The sequence below is a fragment of the Callorhinchus milii genome, unplaced genomic scaffold, assembly GCF_018977255.1.
Source record: "Callorhinchus milii isolate IMCB2004 unplaced genomic scaffold, IMCB_Cmil_1.0 Scaffold14, whole genome shotgun sequence".
NCBI lineage: Eukaryota > Metazoa > Chordata > Chondrichthyes > Chimaeriformes > Callorhinchidae > Callorhinchus > Callorhinchus milii.
The window spans coordinates 5,872,251-5,885,951 of NW_024704755.1; the positions used below are offsets into that span (position 1 = coordinate 5,872,251).

The 13,701-nt window shown below is 40.6% G+C and overlaps 2 protein-coding genes across 2 annotated transcripts; one reads left to right on the top strand and one right to left on the bottom strand.

Annotated features, from left to right (window-relative positions):
* The first annotated feature begins 737 nt into the window (after positions 1-737).
* zgc:162592 (uncharacterized protein LOC561993 homolog) lies at positions 738-5,457 on the top strand. Its single transcript, XM_007889564.2, has 3 exons — positions 738-1,530; positions 3,040-3,272; positions 5,401-5,457. Exons 1-3 carry the CDS (start codon positions 738-740, stop codon positions 5,455-5,457), a joined length of 1,083 nt encoding a protein of 360 aa, XP_007887755.2.
* A 384-nt stretch (positions 5,458-5,841) lies between these two features.
* sult5a1 (sulfotransferase family 5A, member 1) lies at positions 5,842-12,473 on the bottom strand. The gene is made up of 6 exons (XM_007889341.2): positions 12,298-12,473; positions 9,555-9,763; positions 8,618-8,744; positions 7,457-7,551; positions 6,521-6,701; positions 5,842-6,438 (listed from the first exon to the last, which is right to left on the bottom strand). Exons 1-6 carry the CDS (start codon positions 12,434-12,436, stop codon positions 6,326-6,328), a joined length of 864 nt encoding a protein of 287 aa, XP_007887532.1. The 5' UTR covers positions 12,437-12,473; the 3' UTR covers positions 5,842-6,325.
* Positions 12,474-13,701: the final 1,228 nt, after the last annotated feature.

Here is a 13,701-nt window from a genome sequence, read left to right on the forward strand (position 1 = left end):
TTCGACAAATGAAAGTCAATCCAGCCATGATAGTGCCACTCCTCTTGAGATAAACAGATGCTCCGATAAGCAGAACAATCCCTAAATTACTGGAACTATAGCAATGTCCCTCCAAAGAAGACTGGTCAAGAGCATGAGAATTGAAGAATAGCTATTTCGGAATGCTGTCCATCTTAATTTAGAGGAAGCGAGAAAGTTTGCAGAAAGTTCCCGCAGTACACACAAAAAAGTAGGTTGCGGAGTGTCCAGGGAGGAACAAACGGTCTGTGGAAGAAATTCCATATTTTAGAAATACACATATATATATATATAATCATCCAATTGTTGTGTTGCATGGTACGTTATATATACTTATATGCAATATATATATTGTGTGTATGTAATGAGGAATTATTGAGAACCAGATCAGTTGCAGCTGTCACAATGAGCTCCAAACTCGAAGATAATTCAACACTTGAGGGAACAGAAGGGGATGGAAACGAGCTTGTGGTTCATTCACCTGCTGATCATGTGCCCCGGGGGAGGGAGGGAGGGAGGAGAGGTATCAATCCCCTTATTTAATGGTTGGGAATGAGCCTGAGCAGGTGTGTTGCTTGGATTGGGAATGGGGGAGAATTGAGTTGAGGTGGAGCAACACACACACACACAATGTAGTGGGAGGGCAAACGATGCTGGTGTCCCCAACAGCAAAAGTTTGGAGAATCGAGACTGACTTTGCAGCCCCCCCCCCCCCAAAGATGGACAACCAAAGCCTGGTGGAAGCCAATGCCACGACCTGTGATGGGGGGAGATCTGCAGCGGAGGTGGTGGCGGCGACCTGGAAAACCTGCATTATTGCGGTCCTGGGCGGCCTGATCATCCTGGGCAACACTGCGGTCATGACGGTCATCTCCTCCTCAGTCTCGGGCTGGTCCAAAAACAGCCGCTACGTCCTGATATCGCTGACCGGCGCCGATGCTGCTTTGGCTCTGATCGTCATCCCCCTGAACCTGTACGGGAGCCGCGTCCCTGAGCTCAGACACCAGCTGGACCCTGCCTTCTGCCACCTGGCCGTCTTCCTCAACGCCAGTATCCTCACCTCCTCCATCTACTCCCTGGCCACCATCAGCATCGAGCGCTACATCGCTGTGTTCTTCCCTCTCAGGTACTCCCGGCTGATGACCAGTTTCAGGATCAAAGCCCTCATTGCTCTGGCCTGGCTCATGCCACCCATCCTGTTGCTGCCCATATCAGTCCCCAGGGGAGTGGTCCAGGTCTACTTCTCCAGCTCATCTTTGATCTGCAACCTGGATTTTTCCAGCAACCTCCCTTACTCCTTGATGCTGACCGCCTTCATCTTCTTCCCCTGCTCCCTCATCATGACCTTCGCCAATTTCCGCCTCTGGTTTGCAGCCAGGAGTCAACTTAATCGGTTTAAGCCCTCCAAAGTGAGCAGGAGACGACACGATTCTGCCTCTAGGATTCTGGTGCCTGTGGTTATAGTTTATTACACCTGCTGGACACCCTGTGTCTGCAACATCCTCTATCAGGGTGAGTATCTGTCCTTCAGACGAGATGTGAAACTAACGTCCCCTCCGTCTGTTCAGGTGGATGCTGAAGACCCAACCCTTGGCACTATTTGAAAAGAGTAGGGAGGTTCTCTCTCCCAGTGTTCCAGCCAACAATCTCCAAACTCCACCCCCCCCTCCCCAATAAAATTAGTCACTCACTCCAGGGCCCTTTGTGGGACATTGCTGGGCACAAACTGACTGCCTCATTTTTTCCGCACAGTACACAGTTACACCACTTTGCAATACATCCTGCAGTATATCCTGTGAAGCGCTTTGAGACATCTCAAAGGTGTGATCAAGTGTTGTATCAAATGTAATTATTACTCTTATTTTCCCACCCAGTATTTCCTTCAGCTGAATGTTCACAAGAAGGAAGCCATACTCTTTGGCTCTCGTCAGCGTCTAAAATCTCACGGTCCTCCACCTACCAGACCTCCCCCTAAAACTCTCTGAATGCATACGCAACCTAGGCATCAGGTTTGACCCCCAATTATCCTTCCTCCGCCACATCCGGTCCCTCACCAGCACTCTTTCTTCCACTTCCGATGCATCGTCCCTCTCCGCCAATACCTCTCACCGAAAGTCGCTGAAACCCTGGTCCATGCCTTTGTCACCTCTTGGCTGGACTATTCACGCATCCTCCTCGCCGGTCTCCCTTCCACTACCATCCATAAAATCCAGATTATACAAAACTCTGCCGCCCGCATTCTCACCAGCACCAAACTCTGCTCCCCGATCACCCCAGTCCTTGCCAGACTGCACTGGCTGCCTGTCCCAGAGAGGATTGACTTCAAGATCCTCACCCTTGTCTTCAAATCCCTCCACTCCTCTGCACCCTCTGACCTCTCCTCAAAACAGTGCCCGTTGCCTTCGTTCCTCTGGGTCTGGCCTCCTCCTCGTTCCCCGAGTCCTCCGCTCCACCCTCAGTGGCATGCCTTCAGCCACTATGCCCTGAGGCTCTGGAACTCTGGAAGCGCTCTGAGACCCTGTCCGGTGTGGAGGGCGCTATATATATCCAAGTTGTTATTGTTGTACATGAGGGCTGTAACTCCTCTCCTTCCCAAGAACTTTTTCTTTACAAACAAGCTGAAAAGTAACAAACTGTTTTTAAAAATGTTTGATGCACAAAGCAAAATTTTCAGTCTTAAAGCCATCAGATGGATTGACACCAATAAGAGCTCCTCCTAAAGTTAGTCCAAATCTCTGTACAGCTGCACCAGTGTCTTTTTATATAAATGCCAACTAGGATTAAATTGAGGAAATGTTGAACTTTTCGCCCACAAATATACAGTCAATTCACTTTACAGCATATTCTGTGAAGCGCTTTGATATGTCTAGAGCCGTGAAAAGTGCTATATCAAATGCAAGGATTATTATTATTATCTGGCGTGTTCTGTTAATTTTTTTTATTCAAACCATGTAGAAAAATGATGCAATTCATTCCCTTTTCTGTTTAAACCACCTCTAACTAAATGTATTTGAAATTTAGCTCTAACGCAACAGAGGGTGTCGGAGTGGTTGGAGTTTGTTGCCCTCTGGTTACCATGTGGAAATGGCTTTCTCAACTGTATTGTATACTTCTGGATGAACAAGAGCTTCAGAAAAAAGTTTCAGAAAATGATGAACAGACTTGTGGGATCCAAGTGTTTTGCAACCAGAGAGAACTTTATTGTCCAATTTCCTAATGGCCACTCTTTCAAGATTTGTGATCGTCCCGATCAAGTGAGGTTTTGCAGCATCTCGTCCATTTGTAATTTGGTTCCCTCTATGAGTAATGAGAAAATAAGGTGTGAAAACTTCAGACCTTTACATCTGTGACACATCTGTGTGGTGTTTAAAGCTTGTGGCTGCAAACAGGAAGTTGCAGAGTTGCTATTTTGTCCTACCAAGAGGTTGTAACCAGAGAAGGGTATGAGTTTTTAGGTTCCTAGATTTCAGCAAATATAAAGAGTCAACTCCCAATTTCAACTTTCTTTCCTCCGTCTTCCAGTTTAAATTTGACCTTCCCTCCGAGGTAAATCACGTGGTGTTGCGATAACAATTAACTACAATTATCTTAATTGTTAATTTGAGGATCTAAAAAGCAAGTAATTGAATAAGTTTGTAGTTCTGTAGTGTATTTCTTTGTGTATTTCAAAAAATAAGTTAAGTAGTTGAAAGGATGCCCTTTTTGTAGACTTATTTGGATTGTGTGTTAGAGATGTCGAAAAAAATATTGCAGCTGATAGCCAAATTTCCTGTATCTTCAAGGGGGTAATGGTATTTGTAAAGAGATTAGTTACTGGGTATTCAGCTACTCCTATTGATTCACTGGCCGAAGTAGCTTTAGAATGGCCCTTTTCATCTAAGAAAGGTAATACAATCAGGGTGACTGGTTAGACCTAAGCTGCCATTGCCAGTTAGATCTACTCTGAGCCTGAAGTGCATGTGAAATTTCAGCACAATTGAATCGTAACTCAGATCAGGACAGATCAGCTTTCGATTACCAGTGGATTACCCAAAGATGCTTTGTTTCTGTAGATTGGTAACAAAGCCCATCGAACAGAATCGACTTATCCTAAACCATTTTAATAAGAAGAGTTAATGTTTTAAAATAATTTTTTAAAAAACATTATGTAATTGCTTTGGAAAATTAATGCTAACTTGAAGTGAAGGCCTCTTTTTTAAAAAAAAGTGGGAATTCAAATCTGCTTCACAACTAATGTTGTCAGCAGAAATAAGAGGCTTCTACTTTCAGCTACTGGTTAATTTAGGAATAAACTCCCAGCTGCTGAATTGCCTTTGAACAAGGTTCTCTTGTCCTGGGCCTTTCTCTAGGCCTTTTATTAAGTACATTGTGTTGAAAAACTGGTCTTTGCAACCATATTAGATGGCACTATCTTGGCCTGATCAAAACGAGGCAGCGTTTGAATTGTGTAGAAACCTTGGTGTGCATCATTTAGATGTGAGTAGTTCCTGTTCTTTAGATGAATTGTCGAGTTCTAGAGATGAAGTATTTTGAAAAAAAAGCCTTTCAGTTCTGCTGATAATATCATCTTTTAATTTTTTTTCTTCTGGGAAGGAGGTGATGCACTTTAAATACCACAATATTGTACACCTTTGTTACTTGTATTGTGCCATATTGTATTTTATATTATGTTTATAGGTAATCTTAGGATTTATAAGTAAGTTTAATGGAAAATCTAATTTTTTTTGACTTGGATGCTCAGAAAAGTTCCTAGTTTGTGCTAATAAAGCTGGATGATTACAATATCAGAAAATAAAGCTATGATGCCTTGGGCGTATCTTTTGTCATTTCTGGAAAAATGCAGTTAACACTTTTCAGCACAAATTATGAATTTTCTAACTTCCATACAAGGCAAAATACTTTTTTTTACAGAAGCACTAAGTGGGATTCCTTGTCATTTTAAATTAAACCTGCTGCTTATAAATATTTAGGAAGACTTCAATGTTATAGGATGCACATGAGGGTGAGAAAGATGTTGTTCAACACAATTAATAGTAACCACTGTGTGTGCACCTTCTACACAGACTTTTTCAATTTAGAGCTAAACTTTCTACAAATTCAGTTAGCCTTGGGTTCATTCAATTTCCCAGATTCAATCAGATTTAATATACAAGTTTGCTTTAAGGCCAAAGTGATTCTGAAAGAAAAAGACAAGTCAGAAAAATGATTCAAACTACGGCATCTTTTATTAGTAATAGTATTTGCTGAAACTATTGTGGCTTTTCAAGTCAACTTGTAAATTGATTCAGGAACTAAGAAGTGCACCAAGTGTTTGTGCTCAAACACTTTGAAATTGCTTTTGCGATGATTATCAATGATACCCTTCATTTAATTCTGCAACAGCAACTGCAGCTTGCAGAAGCTTATTTGACTGTTAAGACCATCGGTAATTCTTCATAAACTGATGTGGATTGGAAGATAGCCTAGCTATTAAATGCACATCCATGTTAGCTTTCTCCTCCCTTCCCCTCTCTCAATATGATTGTTAAAGATGAATATATATATTGAAGGTCGGTGTGTTTTTCAAGGCTCTCTGCCTAGAGACTGTACATTGAAAGTAAACTAAAGCTATGCCATCAAGGCAGACTAGCCCTTCCAAAATAATGAGATGAAAAATTCTCTTAAAAGAATGAAGAGTTACAGAAGCCAATAATAATAATAATAATCCTTGCATTTGATATTGCACTTTTCATGTCTTCTAGACGTCCCAAAGCGCTTCACAGAATAGAAGCGCTGGGTGGACCACCAATGGCTGGGTGGACCACCAATGGCTGGGTGGACCACCAATGGCTGGGTGATCTTGTGATTTTTCATACAAATCTTTTATCTCATTTATTGATTGCATTTGAGTGGGAGAAAAGACTAAGCTTCCTTTCTCAGAGGTTTGAGGATTTGTTGAATATCTGATTTTTATCAAAAATGTATATTTCTGAAATAAACACAGTTTTGCTTTGTTTCAGTTTAGTTTAGAATTACAAACCTCGCCCTCATTTGGATCTATGGTGTGCAATAGACTAATTACAATGCAACTACATTTCTATTCACAGTATTGAGTTAAAGTGCTAAAAATACAGTAATTTGCCATTTACTTATTGAAAAAATAAATCAAGCTTAAATGCCAGCAAAATCCATTCAAAACCAGAGAATTGCATTTCCTTTGTGTAACTTTGGTTTTGAAATTATTGTATCATTTTGAATGTTCTCTGTGGATTTTTTTTCTAAACAGTTGGGTTTTTCTGAGGAGGGCCTTTAAAATGCACAATTGGGCTCATAAATTCCAGATAAACCGAATGTCAGAATTGCATAGTTTCTCCTGGCAAATCTTCTTAAAAAACTGGCTCTGTTCCTCTGTGAAATGCTCTTTCCAGTCTCCAACTATACCTGCACAAGAGTGAGAAAACCAGTCAGAATGAGATTGAACGTACAGCAAAGATCTGTGATTGGATCTGTGATTTTCACTGACCTTTTCTCATGAACTTGCTGATCCTGTGATCCATAATTTCATTGGGAACCAGTGTGTAGTTCACCATCTGGTTGTCCTTCATGTTGGTAAAAGTGCAATAGCGAATGATTGAGTCGATTTGCTCTGGTAAAAGTGGACGGCCTAAGAAATCGCATGTCTTTTCAACACATTGTCTGAGATTCTGTAAAGATAACAAAAGCAATTCTGACAATTGCTCAAGAAACTCATTTGCACTCTACTGGGTGTGCAAAGTCTGCTTTGTTTCTAAGCTTTTGGATTCCTGATGTCTGTTAAAGTCACATTAAGGTTAAACTAGTTTCTGACTAATTTGGAGCTTTGTTCAAATTTCCTACCTGAATATCTAGAATAGCTGTTGAGAGTTTAGTATTCCCTTATTCCTTGGCTGGTCTCAGTGTTATTAGCAATGAGCTCACAGCGCATATTTTTGAGAGTTTTTCTATGTAAGATGTATTGCTGGAGTTTTTTAACATGTTCAATTGTAACTCTATCCATCCTTCTCTCCTTTTCCTTATTCATTCCCTATTTCTTTCTAACGTGGTTCAGAAAGCTGAGGGTTTGCCAAGCAATATGATAGCTTTCTATTTGTCACATACTCTATAAATAGACTTCACCAATGTGACATAATTATAAAAGCCAAGAGCTATATTTCCTTTCAGAGGGTTACAGTTAGGTTCGACCCCGTAACTGCTCATCAGCTCTATCGGTGGCTGCTCTTTCAGCCATTGCTCCTTGAAGCTCTGGAACACTCTTTCTCTATCTCTCCACCTTGCCCCTTCCTCCCCCATCTTCAGGGCGTGCCTGAAGACCTTCCTCTTTGACCATATCTCGGTCACTTCCCCCTTGGCTCGGCATCATGCTCTGCCACTGTCAAATGTAATTAATATTATTATGAGGCATAGCAATAAAAAACTCTACCTTCTTCATTTCTTCGTAGGTAATGAACAGGATGTTGAATTCCTCTTTGTGCTCCAGCCACTCTGTTATGTGGTCAAACCAAGATCCAAAATGCACTGAAAAACAAGATACAGGAGTCGCTTTGAATCTCACCAACCAGACTTAGCAAACTATTTTGTCCACTATTAAAATAAGATTGAGGTATTAGTTAAATTTTACCCAAAGGGATTTTGGTCCTACGACGCTGTTTTGTTCACAGTTTGGGGGTAATTTAATAATGATGCACTATTCTCTACATGGCCTGATAAGTTTGAGATCACATAGATATAACATTATTACAGGACTTGGGTTGACTTGTATTCCTCTCTCCCTCCCTCCACCTTGCAAATATAAGGTAGTCAGTGCCCTTAAATGTGTTGTAATCTGCTGTGTAATTAATGTAGTGTTTCAACTCAGGCAAAAAGTTCTACAATTGGAAATGCCCTATCCATTTCCATGCCTATGTACTGTACTGAAATTTTCTGTCAAACTGTAGATTGCCTTTACATTTATGACACTTTGTGAGTCCTTTATTTAACACATTTAAACAGTTTCTTAAAGAAAAGGTCATCTATGCTTTTTGGAATTCCTAAAGGTTTGCGTGCATATTTACATCTTTTATATTTAAATAAAACTACAAGGAGCAATATCACCAGACTTGCTTTTGCTTTGGAAAAAAAACTATTCTTTCTTCAGATCATAACAGCATTCTTCATTTCAAGGGCTTAGATCAATATGAATGTCTCTTGCAAACCATTGACTTCTTTCAATTGCACATATGCTTAAAGAATTATGTACTTGTATTTCAATAACACTGGCTACATTTTATCTAAAGAGTTTACAATTCTTTTTTACTGGTTATAAATGACCAATTTTTCAATCAAATGTCAACCAGCAATTGCATCTGTGAAAAGAGAATGGAAATGGATTGGAACTGCTGGATTTAAAAGTAAGAACAGGAATTAGTTCACAAAACAGGAAGTAACCAGTTCATCGATACCACAAACAGTCCAGCTCACATTTCAAAATTTTTTGAGTACATTTACTGCAGTGTAATGAGACAAAGTGTCCCACTTAACCGTATGTGGTTAGTTGTTTCAGCAATTAGGAAATAAATAAATGAAATAAATAAATATTGCATACCCTCTCCAAAAGCGAATTTCCTTACAAATTCTTCAAAGGTTCCTGGGTCTGGCAGGAATTGTGCCATTTTGTGAAAATAGTAAAATGATACAATTATATCCTTTGGGTTTCTTGAAATGTAAATCACCTACAGAACAAAATGGCAAAATGTATTACAATCCACGTTTTAAGTTAAATGAAAAGTTCTGGTTCAATAAGGTGCCTAGAGAAGACCAATGGGAGCTGTTAGCCTGGATTCCTGTTCGCACTCTGTATTGCTCTCACACTAACAGGGAATAATAATAATAATCCTTGCATTTGATATAGCGCTTTTCACGCCTTCTAGACGTCTCAAAGCGCTTCACAGAATATACTGTAAAGTGAATTGACTATATTTGTGGGCAACTGTATAGTACTGCACACAGCAGTGTCCCACAAACAGTCATGGATTGAAGTGACCAATTCATTATTTTTTTCTTGAGGGATTATCAGGGATGTGGAGTAAGGAAACTTGCCCAAGGTTTTGCCAAAGTCTGAGCTAGTTCATTCAGACAAACTGGGAAGTTGAGTTGGCTGATCTCAGCGCAGAATGAAATTAGGACAGACACTCCAATTAGCCTCAAGCACTTTTGAGTTGAATTTGAGAATGGGATTTAGACAGTACAATATTTAGCTCCAGTACTGTACTCAACCTCAGTTCAGGCTACAGGGGTCAAAAGGTCTGTTATTGTTGTCAATTCTCTCAGCCACAACCTGCAGGAAAGAAATGTTATACCATTATTTCGATGTTCACAAGAAACAGAATAAGAAACAGAAGCTGCTTCACCACAGTCAGAGGGTGTGGTGCAGGACTGTATTTCTTAAAATGTACTTTTTTTTTTACATCTTGTTTCCTTTAAGCTAGCTGCAAAAAGGCCTGAATATCAGAAGCTATTGCTTGGTGCTAAAATTCACAAACCTTTGGATTAGATTGTTTCAGAGTTTTGGAGAGGATGTGATAGGGCAGGTGAGATGTGATGATCCGATTGTCTGGTCTGTTCTGCAAGATGTCCTCGGAGTAGTATTGCTCAAGCCATGGGGCTCGCATCCAGTTTGGGAGGGTTTTAACAGGTACTTCGTTTCCAGCACTGTAAATGAGTGTGAGAATCTCCTGCATCCATGTTGTACCTATTGGAATTAAACACCAAGACATTGCAATACTGTATAGAGTTAAGTAGATATATACCTGAGTAGCAGTGTCCATGATTGTTTGTGGGACGCTACCGTGCGCAACTGCCTGTCGCGTTTCGTCTGAAAAAATACTGTCATTCAATTTACAGTATATTCTGTGAAGCGCTTTGAAACATCTCAATGGTGTGATAAGGCACTATATCAAATGCAAGGATTATTATTATTAACTACAATGCAATAATTTGTTCTGTCTTTCTTTGGGGGAATAACATGAAACACTTCTGTGCCTACAATATCCATTTATCCCAAGTTAAAACTTCCTCTTGGATGTTGCAACTTCATTTCAATTCCAGTTGCCTATATGTTATAAAGTTGTAAAGTGGATTTCTATGTTTGTTTGTCCATTGCCTTGGGACATCCTCCTGACGTGAAAGGCGCTATACAAATGAAATTTTGTTGTTTTGTCCTTCCTCTCCCCTTCCCCCCTTTACAGTAGCATGATAGATTTTTTTAATCACTCATTTAAATGTCACTGAATATATCGCAGAATAGCATAATACAGCATTCTCCTGTGCACTTCCGTTTCCCTTTTCTACTTCATTACTAAGTAAAACAAAAGGCATTTCATGTGTCAAGGTGCAAAAAGAAAAACGGCAGGAGACAAAATGTGGATTTCTATGTGCATCTCTGGTGAAAGTAAATTACCCACTTGAGAAGTACGAAGTGGTGTCCCTTATTCTTGTGGAAAGAAGCTCGTTTGAAAAATAAAGTATTTGAGCTACATAAACTGAACAGGTTTAGAGGAAGTGGGCTACTACACATGACCGATGCCACAATATTGTTCTTTAAAATTAATTGACCACAAAGCACCAATTCTCTATTGTGCCAATTATTCTCTCGTACGCATGCGAGTCCTGTAGCTCAATGGTTAGAGCACTCACTTTGCAAGCGAGAGACCTGAGTTCAATTCCAGACAGGGCGAAACCTTGGGTACTTACTCCACACAGAGCCTAATAATAATCCCTCCAAAAACAATAATAAATTGGTCATTTTCAATCTACAACTGTTTGTGGGACATTGCTGTGGGCAATTGGCTGCCGCGTTCGCCCACAAATATACAGTCAATTCACTTTACAGTGTGTTCTGTGAAGCGCTTTGGGACGTCCTCCCGACATGAAAAGCGCTATATCAAATGCAAGGATTATTATTATTATTATGCTGCCAAACCCATTAGTTCCCGCATGACCTTAAGTGGTGGCATCATAAAAAATGCTAATTGAGTCAAAAGTACAAAAACTACTTTATATAACACCTCTCACGCAGGGTAGAGTCCCAGAGAGCTTGTCGAAACAGTAGAAACAATCTTCCACTTTGAAGAGCCACGGAGGAAGTTAATGGTCGCTATACAATCTGAATTCCAGTGTGAAACAGATTCTGTGCTGCTCTCACAATACTGCTCCTGAACAAAGGCTTATTAATATCCATGTGGTACATCAATTCCTGAAGCATCTTTAAGTAAATGTCCTCTAAACCTGCAGGTTTTTTTCCACAGTTAGATATAAACCTTGCAACAAGTCTGAGAGGAAGAGATTGACATTAAGCTTCTATTTGCTTCAGATACTAACCATCAGGACCTATGGAGAACGCGCTTAGAGAATGTTCAGAAAAGGGGTGGACACTGGAAATCACATGCAGTTTAGGTCATTCGGTCCCAACTAAGGAACAATATTGTTAAGATAAAATTCAGGTCAATATATCAGAAGGTTCAATCTGGTCTAAGAGGTTTGACTGGCTAGTGACTGTCCTCCAGAGTTCCTTTGGGTCTGAGTTGGCTCTAAGGTTACACGCCTGACAGTGGAAAATCTGAATTGTGGCAATTATCTGCGGTGGTCTCAGCAGCCCAATACCTGAGCCAGGCAGGTTCACAGTACTTCAAGGCACTGTTGGCAGGCAGGCTGGCTGGCCGGGAGGATGGCAGGACCTACATGAGCAGATCAGTTCCACTCAACTTCTGATTGATAACCCTGCAAAGTAGGTAGAGTGGTCCAAACAGTGGGAGGCTTACCAGTGATGTACAATAGTAGCAAAACCGTTAGCCAGTTAAACTCGAGAAATACCACATTGCACACTCTGGGGTGCCCAAGCCTTGGCTCTTGCCAAAATGCACCTACTAGAGTACTTTGATAAGCAGGGTGCGTTCCTCTGGGGAAAGAGTGTGAACTCCCATTCCAGAAAACCCAACTTCCTACATCTGTTGAACTCAGTAGTTAGATTTGGAGACTCTCAAGCACGGTGATGGGTTTGGACACCCATCTGACAAAACAAAACAGGCAAGTGATGAAATATCATTTGCACTAATGCCTGAGGCTGATTGACAGGTTGTATAGAAGCCTGGATAAAGATGTGATAAAGAATTAGAAATTTTACTGCAAGTATTTATCACGAACACTGAAAAAGTACCGGCAACAAAAACAAATCTGACATGTAATAGTGATGTTAGTGAAAAGTTACAAACCTCTGGTGCTCCTTACCTGATTTGGGGTATGTGACCAGGAGAGTATCAGTCTTGTGGAATTTGAATTCCTTAGCATATTGCAGGGACTTCATCGTGTGCAGGTGCCCAGGAAAGTTGATGCCTGAGTAATTCAAGGTCACATCTAGATCAGCCATAGCTTGTGAGGTCTGCAGAGAGTAGCTACTCAACAGTGAGCACTTGCCTTTTATTCAAGCAAAAAACGTCATGGATATTTGGGGGGTTTCTTCCTGTTTTGATTCTTGAGTGACCTACAGGTGGTGTCAGTGAGGCATATAAGCCCCCACTCACAATTCACTTCTGCTTGTGTTTAATACAGAAGATACTTCGTGGCAGTCTGTGGTGCATTGCGGAGTGCACATTAGCTGCTGCCTTTGCCCACAAGACACGCAATCGCTGCCCTTTCCAGTCAATCTGTACTCCTGATTTGAAAGGCGTGATATCAAATGCAATTATTGTTATGTTAAATCAAGGCTTGAGCAGTAATCTGTCACTACAGTGCAGTAATGGAGAAACAACACTTTGTCCCTCTTTCAGATGAGAAACTGAAGCCAGGTTCCACTGAGGGGTGGCTCATAAAGATCCCCTGAAACTAATCAGAAAAAAAGGGACCTTCTCCTGGAATCCTAGCTAACAATCTCCCAGATAAATCAGTCATTCGTAGTGCAATAGGGTTCAACATTGAATGACTGTAATTATTTAAAAGCATTCTTCTATTCCACCTGCTGTAAACTACTCTTGGCTGTTTCTGTCAGTTTGTTTTGAACCACATCAGAGTGAATAGGTAAGAATGCCGTAATAACAAGACTCTGCCACCCAGAGGCAAGCACCACAAAAGGCTGAGAAGGTGAAGTTCAACGAGAGTGCTAATGTAGTTTGCAAAGTTTCATAAGAGTGAATTTCGATAAACTCACAGCACATGCATTGATTGAAATCTCCATTTGCAGTTTCAAATTAAATGTGTTATCTCCATTTCTGCTAAATTTCTGTTTAATAAAATTCCGGTCACTTGAATATCACGGAAACCTGACAAAATTTCCAACTCAGCCTATTGCTCTGATTCCTGTCAGCCGTTTGATCTGTTTTATTTGCGCCACAACTTTGTCACTTTACATCTAACTGGGGGAAAAAAAACAATCTTGTTTCATTATATCTTTTGCTACAAATATATTACCATAGGCCTCATTAGACATACACTTGAATTTTTTTTGGATCAGATCCCTTTCTCCTTGTTTAGAGTTTACGTTACTCCTAATTCCGAAGGGAACGGGATGAATGGACCAAATGGCTTTTCCTAATTATTATGCTTTCTTGTGGTCCACATCTGATAAATATAAGTAAAATTTGCGACTAGTTGGTAGCTCTCTCAAAGAGCTGGCACACACACAGTGGGCCGAATGAC